At 63.2% G+C, this 15,092-nt stretch overlaps 2 protein-coding genes across 13 annotated transcripts in view; both read right to left on the reverse strand.

Annotated features, from left to right (window-relative positions):
* Positions 1–203: 203 nt before the first annotated feature.
* Positions 204–2,113, reverse strand: RASD1 (ras related dexamethasone induced 1). 2 transcript variants are annotated; one of them, XM_045526850.1, is made up of 2 exons: positions 1,673–2,113; positions 204–1,448 (listed from the first exon to the last, which is right to left on the reverse strand). In XM_045526850.1, exons 1-2 carry the CDS (start codon positions 1,956–1,958, stop codon positions 889–891), a joined length of 846 nt encoding a protein of 281 aa, XP_045382806.1. In that variant the 5' UTR covers positions 1,959–2,113; the 3' UTR covers positions 204–888. The 2 variants fall into 2 exon arrangements, with proteins under 2 accessions (XP_045382806.1, XP_045382807.1); XM_045526851.1 differs by having other exon boundaries at positions 1,292–1,374.
* A 5,872-nt stretch (positions 2,114–7,985) lies between these two features.
* Positions 7,986–15,092, reverse strand: part of PEMT (phosphatidylethanolamine N-methyltransferase) — a 76,520-nt gene continuing 69,413 nt past the window's right edge. For 9 of the 11 annotated variants that reach the window (XM_045526861.1, XM_045526863.1, XM_045526859.1 and 6 more), the window contains exons 4-7: positions 13,915–14,060; positions 11,792–11,901; positions 8,592–8,666; positions 7,986–8,240 (exon numbers count right to left, since the gene is read on the reverse strand). In XM_045526861.1, the coding sequence (XP_045382817.1) occupies positions 8,097–8,240; positions 8,592–8,666; positions 11,792–11,901; positions 13,915–14,060 (475 nt within the window). In that variant the 3' untranslated portion in view covers positions 7,986–8,096. Of the gene's footprint in view, positions 8,241–8,591; positions 8,667–11,789; positions 11,902–13,914; positions 14,061–15,092 lie in introns of all 11 variants that reach the window. The other 2 variants (XM_045526867.1, XM_045526858.1) reach the window with 1 other exon arrangement.

Raw genomic sequence — 15,092 nt, forward strand, 5'->3', positions numbered from 1 at the left:
AGACCCTTTATATTTGTCCTGGTTTTCCAGGGAACCATTCCCCGAATAGACAGACTTGGTCTGCGTCTGTAGCTGCAGATTGCCAGGGTTGTTTTCCAGTTCTGGGGAAGGTGAGTTCTAATTCCACAGAAGCAGAAACCCAGTCTCCTCCCTTGTCCCTGCCCTTCCCCCTCCAGCCATTTCTAAACGCAAAGAAAAACCAGTTTTCCATTTTAAATTATTTTATTTTACATTAAAAAACCAACAATAATAACTATAAAGACCTCTCTCACACACAGTATAAACACCTGGATAAGATTTTGTTCATGTCCATGTTGACACCGGAACTACTATTAAAGTGCAAGTTTTATGTTTTGTTTCCCTTTGTGCAATTTCACTCACACGCATGTAAACAAGTCACTTGGCTATGATTTGACCCGCACCCCCCTTAGTTTCCGGAGGGCAAGGGCTGTGCCAGCTATCATGGCAACCGGAATCACAGATGAGATAGATAATGCCCCGTCGTCCTGACCCTCAAGCCAGGCAGGACGGTTTCTTGATGCCCAGCAGTGGCTGAGCAACTTCACACCTCCCCCTCCCCTCTCTCCTTCTTAGGTCTTTGTGCCAAACAAGCCCACCCTTTGCTGGGCCCTTGCCCCCAAGGCGTGGGGGTGGCGGGCGCCAACGGGAGGATGGGGAGGAGTCCCAGTCTTAGCCAGTTCTCTTTCCTTCCAGAGCAGATGACTGTCCCTTCTCCGTTGTGTGGCGCCTCCCCGGGTCGCTGAGAGGGAAGACACCAGTCCGTGCGCGCTCACGGCCCAGGGCGCACGGGGCTGGCCGGGCCGTCGGATTTGACTTTTAAACAAAAAAGGCCTTCCTTAGGTTGTGTGGCCGGCGCGGCGGGGGCTCCTAGCTGATGACGCAGCGCTCCTTGTCCTTGGCCTGGCTGCCGCCGTTGGCCTTCTCGCGGATGTACATGAGGTCGCTGTGCACGCTGGGCCTGCGCGCGAAGGGCGCCACTATGCCAAAGGCGTCGCCCAGGTCGCCGCCGCCCCAGCCGCTGCCAGCCCGCAGCAGCTTCTTGTTCCGCAGCGCCTTCTTGTGCAGCACGTCGCAGTACTGCACCGAGACCTTGCGGTGCAGGTCCGGGCTCATCTCGCTCGGCAGCTTGGCCATGGCGAAGAGCGCGCGGAACATCTGGTCCAGGCTGCTGTTCTTCTTGGCCGAGATCTCGAAGTAGGCGCAGCGCTGGGGGTCGTCGCCCACCAGCTGCTCGATCTCGCGCTGCTCCACCTCGCGGTAGAAGTCCCGGTCACCCTTGTTGCCGCAGATGACCAGGGGCACGTCCACGTTCTCCTTGGTTTTGTTCTTGAGGCAAGACTTGGTGTCGAGGATCTGCTGCTTGAGCCTCTGCACCTCCTCGAAGGAGTCGCGGTTGTCCAGGCTGAACACCAGGATGAAGACGTCTCCTGCAGGGACACAGAGCAAACACAGGGAGGCGGTGAGGGCGGCCGCCGGGCGGGCACGTCGGGCTGACCGACTCTGGGGACGCGGCACCCGGGCTGCAGCCGCCGCGGGGCGCGCGGGCCTGTCCCAGCGCGAAGCGCAAACCTCAGCCCGCGGCGGCGGCACCGGCGCGGGACTGGGGGTTCCCGCCGCCCTCCCCGCGGCCCCGGCCCGGCCCCCAGCTCACCCGTGAGGATGGAGAGGCGCCGCATGGCGGGGAACGGGTGGTTGCCGGACGTGTCGAGGATGTCCAGCTGGTAGACCTCGCCGCGGATGGAGTAGAACTTGCGGTGGAAGTCCTCGATGGTGGGCGTGTAGGCGTCCTCGAAGCGGCCCGTGAGGAAGCGCGACACGATGGCCGTCTTGCCCACCTTGGACGAACCGAGGATGACCATGCGGTAGCAGTTCTTGGCCGGGATACTCAGCTCCGAGTCGCTCGGGCACATCTTCTTGATCATCGCAGCCAGTTTCATTGGGCAGAGGGGCCGCGGGGCGGACGCGGGACCGAGAGAAGCGCGGAGGCGGCCGGGGGGCGCGGGAGTGGCGCGCGGGTGAGCGGCGCGAGGGCTGAGCTCGGCCTCTGCTGCGCTGCGCTGGGACCGGGATCCGGCTCGGGACGCGCTGGCTCTGCCCGCCCCGCCGCCGCCCTTATATGCGGCCTGCGCGGCCGCCCCGCCCCGCGCCCTCCCTGCCCGGCCGCGTCACGCCCCGCGGCGCCCGCCCCTCGCCCCGCCCTCCGGCCGCTCTCGCCCTCGGCGCCGAGAGGAAACTGAGGCCAGGGCCAGGGGAAGACTGGGATGGCGCGGACCCTGCCTTTCCCTGCACCCGGCCCAGCGGCCTTAGGGTTCTGGTCTGGGCTGTGCGTCTGGCCTTCTGTGACTTCGGGCACGGACCCCCCCCATTCCCGCAACACACGCGCACGTACCCTTCACTCACTTTCTTTGGTTCTCCGTTTGCCCGAGAGTAACACTGGTAATCCGTAACCGCAGCAGCGTTTGCCGGTGCTTGCGCGGACCGTGTCTCTGTCAGCGCTCAGAACAGGCCCCGGCCCGGCCCCTACCCGCTCACGCCCCGGGCCGGCGCTGGTCCCCGGGGTGGGGGGGCGGCCGCCCGGCTGCCCGGGTTCCGGGCCCAGCGCGGAGGCGGGCGCCGCCCGCTCCGGCCGCCAGAGGGCAGCAGAGGGCCCCGCCGGCGCGGCGCGCAGAGATGGAGGCGAGAGGCTGGAGGTGGGTCCGGCGGGGTCGGAGGGACAGAGCGCGGGCCTGGGGCGCCCAGCAGGAGCGATCCCCACCCCCGCGCTCTGAAGCTCCTTTCTCCCACCCAGCCGTGTCTCTCTGTGGCCTGGTGGGCTCTGCAGTCAGGGGCCGCCCCATCCTTTTTCCTGTCCCCGGCCCCTAAAGGCCCAGAGACTGGCCCCCTTCCGTCGGGCCCAGGCCAGGGTCCCCTCCTCCCTGCCCCACAGCAGCCTGGGCCTTTACAGTCCCGGGTCCAGCATTCTCACTGTGTAGTCGAGGGACCGGCGCTCGAAGCCGGAGTGAGCCCACCAAGGCCCCGGGCGCATAGACAGCTTCTTCCTTTCCGGCCTGTTTCCTCTCTGGAGGGCGGTGGTTCTGGTTTTGTGCCTGTGCATGAGAATGTGCAAACCCTTTAGGAGCCCGATAATAACAACAGCGACAGCAAATGACCCGTGAGGCCTGGCGGGTGCTCGGCAGTGACCAGGCCGGTCAGTAACCAGGCGTGGGCTGATGCTGCCCAACGCAGTGGGCCGTCTGGTGCCAACTCGCCGCAGCCCGGAGCCCAGGATGCAGCGTTGCTCCTGGCTGCGGCAGGAGAGGTTGTGCTCGGGCTCTCACTTTGGCATGTCTGGTTTTAGGAGGAACCCGGAGAGCCGGTAGCTGGTGCCACCGCCCAGGTTGCGGTGCTGTGGGTAGTGCCGTGGGTGCCAGCGCCCGCCTGTCCAGCTGTTTGCGGAGGGCTTGTGGGATCTCGTTCGCCTGAGAGGGGCTCTCAAAGGGCATCCCCCCCACCCCTTCCCTGGTGCCCCCGCGTTCCAGCCCAATCTCGGGCTGCAGAGCAGTGCCAGGGCCCCCTGCAAGCACAGAATGCTCCCTGCATGCCAGATTCTGTTCCAAGTGACGCTGCCCTTCCTCCAGGCAACGCTGAGGGGTGGGAACTATTACTCTCTCCATTTTACAGAAGAAGAAACTGAGGCAGAGGGAAGTGACTTGCCTGGGGTCTCGGAGCTTGTTTCTCCTGGGCGGGGGCTTGAACCCCACCCCCTGGCTCTTACCCACCTACTCTCCTCCCTCCTCTGCCTGTGGTCCCCACCCCCAAAGGCGCTTGCTAGAGTCCCTGCTTCTCTCCCAGGCCTCATGTTTAGTGTCAGATATTTCAAGCACACATGTCACATACTGAACACCCAAGGGCTCACTAGCCAGATCTAAGCCACGTCAGTGCCCCCAGGCCTGGCTCTGATCCCTGGTGTAATGTATGCCGGAGCCATCGGACAGGCCAGCTGGGGCTGGGGCCCCACTGTTCTTGGTTCCTGCCCCACTGATGTTCCCTCCCCTCCCTCTCCCCCTCCCTCCCCACCTGAGGCAAGCTGTGAGAAGCAACTGAGCCCTTGCCCCTACACGGGGCTGCTGTGTACGGTGGTGCAGGACGGTGGCTGCAGAAAGGGGCCAGTGGAGGATACAAGGGGGCGCAGGTCAAGGCAGGGGCCTGCAACACCCACAGACTGGGTGCCGCCTTCCTCCGCCCCCACAAAGGCCCAGTGTGGGCAGCCGGGCTCTGACTCAGGATGGCTCATGGCCGGGGCTAGAGTGAAGGTGGACCCCACGGAGCCGTTCCCTCCAGGCCTCTGGTCCCGGGAGGGTCAGCCTGGTACCAAGTAGAGGGCCAGAGGGTGCCAGGGTCAAGGCCCGAGCCCAGCTCTCCCCATGTGCAGCCCTGCTTCCCGCCACTCCCGCCTCCCGGGCCCGGCAGCCAGCACGGCGTGTCCGTGTTGTCCAGGTTTATGATGGTGACGTGCTGTTGTGCAGCAGGTGATTCTGTTTCCTGTGTGTTTCAGGTTGAGGCAACAAACAGCATCTATGGAGCTACGAGCCTGACGACAAATACTACTTACCCGCAGTGCAGCAATTTTCCTGCGCAGAATGGAACGGGATGTTTAAAATTTTTGACCAAATGTTGGGGGTGGCGCGGGGGGTGGACAGCTGGCCCCCAGGCAGGAAATGCTGGCCACACAGGCAGGTCTGGAAGCAAAGAGCATGTAGAAGGCTCTTGAAAGTCGAGTCTGAGGAGAGTGCTGGGCAGCCCCCTCAGGGCTCTGCCTTGGTGGAGTCCTGAGTCGGAGCCACACGGGGCGGGAGCAGACAATTCCTGGGACAGGTGCTCGGAGTACCCGCGGGCCCAGGTGCCACCGTGGCAGCCCGAGCCCATCCCTGCCAGCTCCTTGCACAGAAGAGGACCTTGAGGCTCGTTTCTGTCCTGTGTGACCTTGGTCCGTGGTCTCCTCCTGAAGAGGAAAGGGGCTAGACCAGAGCTGGCTTTTCCTTCCCCCTGACAGCTCCTTTGTCACGCTGAGATCCTAACTGTCCGGTAACTGCCTCATCAGTGATGAACTCTGTCTCGGTCACAGCAGACCCTTCCAGAAGCCTGCTCAGCCCAAAGCTCCCATGCATGGGTCAGGATGCACGGTCAGGCTGAGCCAGCAGCATGTCCTAAAAGGCTGTGTGTGCAGAGGGGCTGGTGGAGGAAGTGAGCTCCCCATCCCCAGGGGTATGCAAGCAGAGAGGAGAGATTGAAGCATTGGATAAGGTCAGATTAGATGCCTCACATGGCCCTTCAAGGCCTGAGACAGATTCTGAATCCCAGAAACCAAAGAGAAAGCCTTGAGGCGCTCCATGGGCAACGAGGAGGGCACCGTTGCTGCATACACGAGGCACACCTGGCTGTGATGGCTGTTTTACACACGAGGGGCTGAGGCTCCAAAAGCTGTGTGCACCACAGTCTACTGACTAGAACCCAGGGAAAGGCTGCCCCGTGTCCTTGGAGGGCTTGGCCCTGCAGGGGAAGGCTGGCACCAGGAGGGGAGGCTGGCCCTGTCTGCAGGGCTCTGTGCTCAGTTTGGCAGCAGGCCCGGGGGGAGGAGGAGTTGGGTGCTGGGCCTGGGTCCTCTCACCCTGTCTAGGAAGCCCTCCTGGGTGGGTCACCCAGCCTCTCTGCTACCAAACAAGAGATGACACCAACCTACATGGTAGTGACGAGACAGCAGTCCATCTGGCCCAGCCCCACCCCATCCCTTTCCCCTCAAGTACTGCCAGTCAAGTTGCGGGAGGCAAGTGAGCCCCTCACTGCCCCTCCGTCTAACCCCAGCCACAGCACTTTCCCGCAGCCGGGCACATGTCAGCTTTCAGGTGTCCCTAAGAGGCTGGAAAGAGGTGGAACATCAGGCACAGGCCAGGCAGCAGGGAGGCACATGGGGGCTTTCCTGACAACCCTCAGGTCACTCCACAAAAGTGACTCCATCTCCAAAGCCAGCTCATCTGGGCTGGACCTGGTGGCGGGTAGTTCAGAGCAACACGAGTCGTGGCCCAGCATCCTGCAAACACATTAGTGCCCGGGGGCCCAACCCCTTCACCTGCCCCCTAAGGGTGCCCATGGCTGACACCCCTTGGTCCTTCAGAGCTGCTGCTTTGGGGCACCCCGAGCTTGTGCTCACCCCAGGCCGTTTGCACGCACCATCCCCCATGCCTGTGGACTCTTCCTTCAGTTTGCTCCCTCTTGCATTTGGGTCTTGGCTCAAATATCACCTCCTCAGAGGGCCCCCCCCCCCCCGCCCCGACCACGGTGGCTAAAGCAGATGGCACTTCCACTATCATGTCTCTTTCAAAACTTTTGGTGTGATGTTTTTCACTGATCATTTTCTGGTTAATACTATTCAAACTGCTGAGTTTCTTCTTAATGTTGAGGGGGGGATATTAGTTTGAATCAGATAATAATACTGGTTTTTTAAGTTAGAAATGGTCAAATACAGTATTGGCAGTTTTATATGGTTCAACCTGATACAGCTTAGCGATCAATAGCAGAGTGCAAAATGGCAAGTTTACAGCTCTAGGGAGGTTCACACGTGCACACCTGCTGGGCAGCGCCACAGCCAAGTGCGGGCATTGCCAGCTCCCAGGGCTCCGTCGGGCCCCCAGCCGGCCACCCCCCAACTAGGCTGCCCCCCCAGCACAGAGGAGCGCTGCCTTTGCGTCGGGTTCTGCTCCCGACAGTCCGTGAAGTCCGTCCGCGTGCTGCACACAGCACATGCGTGGACAAGCCACAATTTACACGTCCACTGTCCTGTGGGCGGACGCCGGGGCTGTGTGCCCTGCGCTCCTGAGCTCTCGCAGCTGGGGAGACCCAGGGTGGGAACGCACCACTTAGCCCCAGTGAAATGAGATCCTGGGCCCGGGGTCTTCGTAAATGTCCAGTCAGGCCCATGGCCTCGGAGCACTGGGTGTCAGCGGAGGGCCAGCCCTCGGACGCTGTCCTGTGCAGCCCCTGAGCTTGACCGAGCAGCCCAGGAGCCAGACGAGGGCAGTGACTGGCCTGAGGTCACAGACGGATGGTGGGGGGGCTGGAACAGGCACAGGCCCCTCCCTATGGAACCCCAAACCCACAGCACCTTTAGGGGGCCCCTTGCTGGCCTTCAGGGCCAACGGAGAGACCCTGAGGGGGGTGCTGGCCAAGAATGAAGGGCTGAGGGCCTCTGGTACCACTAGGACGGTCATCCCAAGGCCCACAAGCTTAGGAGTCCCCGACCTGCCCCAGGCAGGGTCCAGGAGTCCTGGGGGGGAGCTGGGGCCCAGCCGCCAGCAGCAGAGCTGGGGTCAGCACGGGACATGGCAGCACGGTGCCACGAGGAGCAGAGGGGCTCTGCTCTGCCCACCTCTGGAGCCCCAGCGGCAACCCCTGACCCCGCACTCCTGGTCACCGCCTGGCACCTGCTCCACCTCCTCCAGATGGACCCATGGCCCACCTGTCACCCCCTCCGACGGCAGCTCCTATGGACACGTTGGGTGCCCACTGCATGTCCAGACACTGGGGGTAGCATGAGACCGTTTGTCCAGCAACTCTTAGGGAACGACAGTGTCACTGCCCAACGTAGCCTGGGCTGGCCAAGGACAACATGACAACACATCTCCACCCTCATGTTGGCCAACACTGGGCTGGATCTCCCACGGGAAGAGGCGGCAGAGGGGTGTCCTGGGAGTGAGAGGGTCAGGGCAGACGACACAGGACACCAAGCCCCCTGCAGGGGAAGCGGTGGCCCCAGCCAGGGGAGTCACTGATGCCTTCTGAGTAAGTCCCTGTGGACAGTGGAGCCCACCCCTCAGCACTGTGAGGTTTCAGCACGAGTCAGGGCCGGGCCTGCCTGACACAGCCCTTGGGGACAGCCCCTCCCCTGCCCTGCTTTTCCCCAGGGACAGAAAGATGCCTGGAGGGGATGCTGGGGTCAGGGTGCCTTTATTGGGGAGTGGGGACATAGTGGGACAGCAGGACAGGGGGTGGGGCTCAGTGGCCACAGAGGGGCATGTCCAGGGCCCCCAAGGCAGCAGATTTCAAGGCACTGGAGCAGCCCGTCCCGGGCAGGAACCCCAAGCAGCAGCCGGACCTTGTTCTGCCCCACGCAGGGCCTGGTCCCCGGTCAGCTTCTCCTGCAGGGCCTGTAGGCTTTCCGCCGGTAGATCTCGGTGGTGAAGGGCCTGCAGGGCGGGCAGAGGCTTTGGTCAGCCGGGCCTGGCGCAGGCGCCTCCCCTGCCGGAGCACAGAGCCCCCAGGGTGAGGGTGTCCGGGTGGGGCAGGTCCCTTCATCCCCAGAGCCGCTGAGGTGGGACCGACTTGGAGCCCTCGGAGAGCGGGAGGGGGGCGGGGAGGGGCCAGGCGGGGGCTGGGTCTCACAGGCCCCACGTGTGTCCACTCCAGGCTTCTGCCGCCTCTGACTGTGACCCTGGCATGGCCTGGCCGACAGTGGCCCGGCTGAGCCCCCCTGGCCACAGGGAGAGGTTCTAAGGGGAGAGGCAGCCACACCCCCGCCCGTGACAGCCCCTACTTACTCCTCGTACAGGACAGCGACCACATAGGTGAGGGCCACTACCGCAGTCAGCAGCAGGCCCGTGGGGCTGGCGTGCCTGGGGAGACAGGTGCGGGTCAGGGGCCCCCATGGGGTCAGGGGCCTTTCGGGGCCACTGCCCACCCACCCGGCCCCTCCAGCCAATGCGGGGGCCACATGAGCCAATGGAGCCGAGCTGGGCAGTGCTCCTTCCTGATCCCAGCGTCCTAGCGAGGACTGGGTCCCCATGTCCAGGTCCTGATCCATTTACCATCTCATCTTCTGCCTGTCCTGCCTGGCTGGGTCCCCCAGGGTGGGGCCTGCTCGCTTTTTCCTGGTCTCCAGCCCCAGCCCAGAGCTCAGGACACAGCCGGAGTGAAAGAGGGAAGGAAGGAATAACTGGCCTCTTGGAATAGGCCCAGTGGCTGAGCCTGTTCTTTTCTGCACAGAAGGATGTTTGGGGGCAGAAGTTCTTTCCCTGCCCCCAGGGACGATGTTCCTAGGAGGGAAGACTGTTTCCACACCTCAGCCTGCGTTCCTGGCTTGCGAAGCCTGGGCACAGGGCATAGGGCGCAGGGCCTCCTGGAGCCCTTGGCAGCCCTGGCAGCGTGCGGCAGGCCCGAGGCTGGACAGAGCATCTGCCGTGGGCTGTCCGCCGGTGACCAGCTTCTGACCCTGCTGTGCCAATGAGCACCAGCAGCTTGTTAGTGACGGCACTAAGGAGCCCGGGTGCGTCTGCCCCAGGTTTCCAGAAATAGCTGCTGTCAAGCTGTCCGCGATCTATTTCTATAGTTACCTCTGATCCACAGGGGCTGGACTGCTACGTCTACATCAGCGGGGGAGGGGGGCAGGGGCAGGGGGGGAGCCGGCGTGCGGGCACTGAGGGTGCACAGGCAGGCCCGGGGCATGTGGGCCCCCTCAGCTGCCCCTTCCCCAGCCAGACCCACGCAGGAGCCCCAGGCAGTGGGGGGACCAAGGGAGGGGGTCTCAAGGACACCTGGGAACCCTGCGGGGCCCCTCGGCCCTGCCTACTCCCCTCCACCCCCAGGGCCTCACACTGGCCACTCTGGGAGCCCCAGGAGGAGGCAGGACAGACAGGGGGACAGCAAAGGCCCAAGCTCCAGCCCCTGGCCTGCTGTCCAGCAGCAACTTTGCTGTGGGTGCCAAGGGGGGCAGGACCCCCACACAATGCAAAGCAGGAGGCCCACCTGCCTCTCACAGCCCGGCTGTCACCTCTGCCGCGCAGGCCTGCCTGGGTGCTTGGGCTCTGGGAAGGCCCATCCCTGGGGCCCTGGCAGGTGGGAGCCGGATGGGCTGTGGGACGCCCGGGAGGGGCCCTGCTGGGTCAGCGTCTAGCCAGCTAACGGCCGCCTCTAATGAGCGCTCAGACCAGGGTGCCATCCCCCGCACACCACATGGCTGAGGCCTCCAGAGGGGGCTTGATGGTGTCACATGTTCCCAGCAGCCGCGGCCTGGTAGCCCTGAGCCCAGGGCAACTCTCACTCTTGGGCGCCAGGCACTGCTGGGGACACAGAGGGGACCCATTTGTGGTCTCTGCCCTGGGCGAGATGGGAACCACTGAGGATGGGAGACCAGAGGGGCTTCCTGGAGGAAGGGACATCTCAAGTTGGGTTTGGAAGGGCAAGGGTTGGACGTGGGAGGGCTCCAGGCAGAGGGAGGGCCCCGTGTGCTGGCCGCAGGAGGACCTGGCTGGAGGGATTTCAGTTTGGTTTGGTCCCGGGTGGGGCTGCTCCGTGGGCGGGTGAGTCTGGGACCCACGGTCTGCCCCACACGCACCAGGCTGGGGGGCCAGGCTGGAAGGCAGCAGGAGGCACGGGTCGCAGGCTGGGCTCGCAGGGCTGGGGGCTGCCTGGCCGGGATGTGGGGTGGGGCAGGGAGGGTCCCAGCCAGACCCCTAAGTCCCTTCTAGCTTGTCCCTCAAACCCAGCTGCTCTGGTCCCAGGGCTGCTGTGAGTGATCCCAGCAGCCAGGGGCGGGCGGGGAGGGGCGTGTATCTTGCTCCCGACATTCCACCACCTGAGCGTCACTCCTCTTTGGGGTCCTGCAAGCCTTCTGGTCTGGGGGGCACCTGCAACGTTCTAGGCAAGTGGTTTCCAAGCGTTAAGTAAAAGTGGCAGAACACTTTCTACCAAAAACCTACGGAAGGAGGTGGCTAAACTAGAACTGCCATCGTGGGGGACACGGTGTGACGCCCAGGGCAGCTCCCCTGCGCTGTTGTTCTCCTTCACCCTGGGGGCACATCCCCCACAGCCAGCCGAAGCCGACTGGAGTCCCAGGCCCACTCCCTCACAGCACTGGGGGCCCCTGGGGTGGGGGTGCAGCATCGGCAACACGGGCCTGCTGCTCATAACAGCTCCCCAACGGGCCGGAGGCCACCAGGGCCGGGGGGGTTCCCTCAGCTGGGGCTCACTCTGGGCCCCCCCACCCCCCAGAGCAGCCAGCAGATTGCTGGGGGCTCTCCCAGCCTTGATGCTCCAGCACAGGGGTCGGCCAAGAGTGCTTTTTTTTTTTTTTTTTTTTCCTGGGCTTAAGCGATCCTCCTGCCTCAGCCTCCCAAGCAGCTGGGACTACAGGCATGCGCCACCATGCCCAGCTAATTTTTTCTATATATATTTTTAGCTGTCCATATAATTTCTTTCTATTTTTAGTAGAGATGGGGTCTCGCTCTTGCTCAGGCTGGTCTCGAACTCCTGAGCTCAAACAATCCGCCCGCCTCGGCCTCCCAGAGTGCTAGGATTACAGGCGTGAGCCACCTCGCCCGGCCCCAAGAGTGCTTTTTACATTTTTAAATGGTTAAAAGAAGAAAATTCAAAAGAATATTATTCAACACGTGGAAATGATCTGAACCTCAGATTTCAGTGCTCATAAGTGGAGCTGCCCTGGTGCACGGGCGGGCGCATCTGCCGTCCTGTGGCTGTGGCTGCTTTCCAGCTACACGGGCAGCGCGGGCGGCTGTGACCTGCCCACGGGCCGGGCCTAGACTCCCTGGCCCTTTAAGAGCACGCCTGCCAGCCCCTGTTCTGGGATGCCGTTTCTGTCAACACGGATAAACCCCTGAGCAGTGGAAGCCCGATGCCCTTGGCCTCCATGAACGCCATGTTCCTCCTGTCCCCCTGCCCCGGGGCCCAGCCCTGGTCCCCCGGGCGGCAGCCAGCAGGGTGACGGCGCGGCCGGTGCTCACACGATGGCCCAGCCCAGGTAGTTGGCTGTGCTTCCCCAGTACATGGGGTTGTCCAGGATGTTGAAGGGGAACGTGGTCACTCTTGCCTCCTTGAGGATCCCGAAGTAATCACCTGTGGACAAGGCAGGGCAGGACAGGAGAGTCACTCAGCCACTGGTCCTCCCTGGCCACACCACTGCTGAGGGAGCCCCCAGGATGGGCCCTGCGCCCCGTGAGGCTCCGGGACGGCGGGGCAGGCTCACCAGCCTCCAGTCAGAGGGCACCCAACAGGCACGCAGATGCCTTGGGGAGTGTGGGTCCCACCCCCTGCTACCACCTGCTCCTGTCCCCTCGTGCTCTCTGGGCTCCAGCCACACTGGCCTTCCTCCACTTCCTGCCTCTGCACCTTTGCACACACCGTTCCCTCCCTTGCAGTGCCTTTCCCTGCTCTCTGTACAGAGAGCTCCTCTCCTCCTTGGGCGTTTCTCCGTCTGCTCATGCTGTGTCCTTAGGAGACCCTTCCCGACCCCCAGCAAATGCAGCCTGCCTGCCTGTCACTCTCCCTGCCCCCTCCCCCTGCTCCTTGCCCCAGTGAGCTCCTCTCCCTCTGGGGCACTGGGCCTCCCCCTGGGGACAGCTGGTGGCTTGGGGCTGCCCGCCACGTGCCTCCCGTCACTCTGGGAGGTCACTCCTGGTATCACTGATTTCCCACCCGGCAGCCCGGAGGAGTTGGACACGGTGGAGAGAGTCTGGCCATCGGACAACTGATTCCAGACAGGCCACTGTCCCTCCACCTGCCCCACGGTCACAAGCCCCTGAAGGGTTGCTCTGAATAGCAAAGGGGTCAGGGATACACAGTGTCTGGCACAGGCCCACACGCGGAGGCTGTCACCACGGGCATGGTGTGACTGTTCAATAAAGGATGCTACCGCACCCTTCCCGGGTGTCCTCTCCCCAGAAACCCCTCATCCGTCCCTCTCTGGGAGGACAATGGAGCTTCATCAGAGGCGGAAAGTAGGGCAGCCACCCGGCAACAGGAAGAACACGCAGGGGGGCTGCGTCACTGTCTGGGACAAAGGGGGCAGGGGCCTACAAGCCACCCAGGGCCCCAGGAGACTCTTTCTTCCCCGGAAGCAGGAAATGGGGCGCAGGGCCTGGGGCGGGTGGCACAGAAACCTGATTTGGGCTGACTCACAGCGAGATGTGGCCCCATTGCCCTATATCTAACATGCTTCCAGGCCAGGTGTGCGGGGGGCCCTGAGGCTGCAGTCCCTGGCCCTGGTGGGCTCTCCCCACTCTGCCTGCAGCCCTGAGTCAGCCCCACAGAGCCCTGCCCGCTGGGGGCCTCCTCCCCATGGCACCCTTCCCTGCCCTGCCGCCCTCTCCGCTCAGGTGCAGCTCCCTGAGCCACACCTCTGGTTCCAGCCCCATCAGGCCAGCCTCGTCACGGCTGGGACTCTCCATGGCTCCCACCTCCTCCCCGGGAACAAAGCCTCAGGCCCGTGCATGGCTTCCGGCCCTGCTGCAGCCTCTGTCCAGCCTCGGCCTCATGGCTCCTGTGCTCCAGGCCTTTGCCTCCTTCCCACCTGCCCACCCCCGTCCCAACTGGCAGATCCAGCCACTCCTGACGGCCCCCTTCCCGGACCAGCTCCCGCACACGCACAAAGCACTGAACCACCTGCAGGTACCCCTGTGGCTGTGGGCACAGCATGGCCCCAGCAAGGCCTGGCCACAGGGTGCTCCAAGAATGCTCAATCCATAAGTGCCCCTTTCTCCCTCAGGGGACCGCCACTCACCACCTCGCCTGTCCGTGCAAACAGGGCCCAAGGGCCTTCTGCGAGGGGGACCCAGGCACGGGAGGCCCTGTGACAGCCTTCAGCCCCTCGGGGCCAGGGCCAGGGGGCAGAAGCTCAGTGCCCTGGAGTTAGAGGAGCTGCCAGGGCCCAGCCTCCTGTTCCAACGTTGGACAAGCGAGGCCTGAAGGAGGGAAGAAGCCCCGACAGAGCCCAGGGCTGGGGGTGGAGCCAGGAGACAGCCCCCAGCGCTCCCCACTGGACGGCGCGGATGGCAGAGCAGCAGCCCCGGCCCTGCTCCTCCCCTGGAGCCCAGGGTCCTGCTCAGGTCACCCCAGCCCTTGGTGTCTTACCTAGGAAGGTTCCAGTGAACCCCAGAGCGAAGAAGCTGGACAGCACAAACATGCTGCCCAACCCCAGGAGTGCGAGGCCCAGGCCGTAGGCCGCGGGGTGATCCAGGCCCTCCGCTAGGGGCTGGTGCAGCATGGCCTGCGTGAAGCTGCGGGCAGAGGAAGGGAGAGACAGACTGTCACTGCGCGGGAGGCCACCAGGGCACCAGACGGTGGCCCTGGGCTGCAGCTCAGTGCCTCGGGGCCAGGCAGGTACAGGAGTGAGTGAAGCAGCTGCAGGTGGGGCCCAGGGCCACCTGGGCAGCACTGTCCTGCCCTTGCTGCCACCAGGGAGGTGACAGGAATGGGGAGAGGCCCAAACCTGCCAGATTTTGTGATTTTTTTCAAGAGAAGCCAGATGTCCCGACTTGCATGCCAGGCCCCGGTGAGCTCTGAGCTGCACCTCGGCTTCCACGGCCCCTGCAGGCCTGGCCACATGCTGGGCACTGACTTGAGTTTTAAGGCACTTCAGAGGCCCCTTTTTGTCCTCCTGCACGCCCCATTAGGCTCCCTTGGGGCCAAGCCATTGATCAAAAGAGGGGCAACTATGGTAGCACAATCGTGGGTTTGGGGGCTCAGGCTCTCTTGTTGGCTCCCAAAGCCTAGAAGGCCTGGTGCCGGTAGGACACAGGGACTGGCAAGTGGTAACGGGTCTGGGCGGCAGACGAGGGCACACCCAGACGAGAGGAAGTGTGTGGGGGGAGGGCACGCACGTACCAAACATGCATTTCCCACCCCCACAACCACAGCGCTCAGGAGACATGAGAGCTGCTCCCTCCTGCAGGGCAACTATTAATATTACACTCATTCTGTAGCAGGCACCTCCCAGCAAGGGCAGCTCACCACCCACCCACCCACCTGGCCACCTACCCATCCATCCTTCTACCCATCAATCTATCCTCTATCCCCACAGAACCACCCACCCAGCCAGCCTGCCGCTCATGTATCCATCACAAACTCTCTTTGTTTGCCAGGCTCTTTCAAACAGATCAAATTCACCATCTTCACTCGCTCACTCCACTGGTAAATTCAGATTGTTGTAAAACTACCCTCATGTTGAGCTAAAGACATGTAGACATATCCTCCTGCCTCCCTAGAACTCTTTTTCACAACGAGACCCTCAGCTCCTGGGGACAGAGCTG

Source organism: Lemur catta, chromosome 15 (assembly GCF_020740605.2).
Source record: "Lemur catta isolate mLemCat1 chromosome 15, mLemCat1.pri, whole genome shotgun sequence".
Lineage (NCBI taxonomy): Eukaryota > Metazoa > Chordata > Mammalia > Primates > Lemuridae > Lemur > Lemur catta.

Excerpts from the sequence above, each read along its gene's own strand:
- RASD1 (XM_045526850.1), bottom strand. The coding sequence starts at position 1,958 with ATGAAACTGGCTGCGATGATCAAGAAGATGTGCCCGAGCGACTCGGAG. Across the intron at positions 1,449-1,672 it reads GCGCCTCTCCATCCTCACGG|GAGACGTCTTCATCCTGGTG; the intron begins GTGAGCTGGGGG and ends GTGTCCCTGCAG.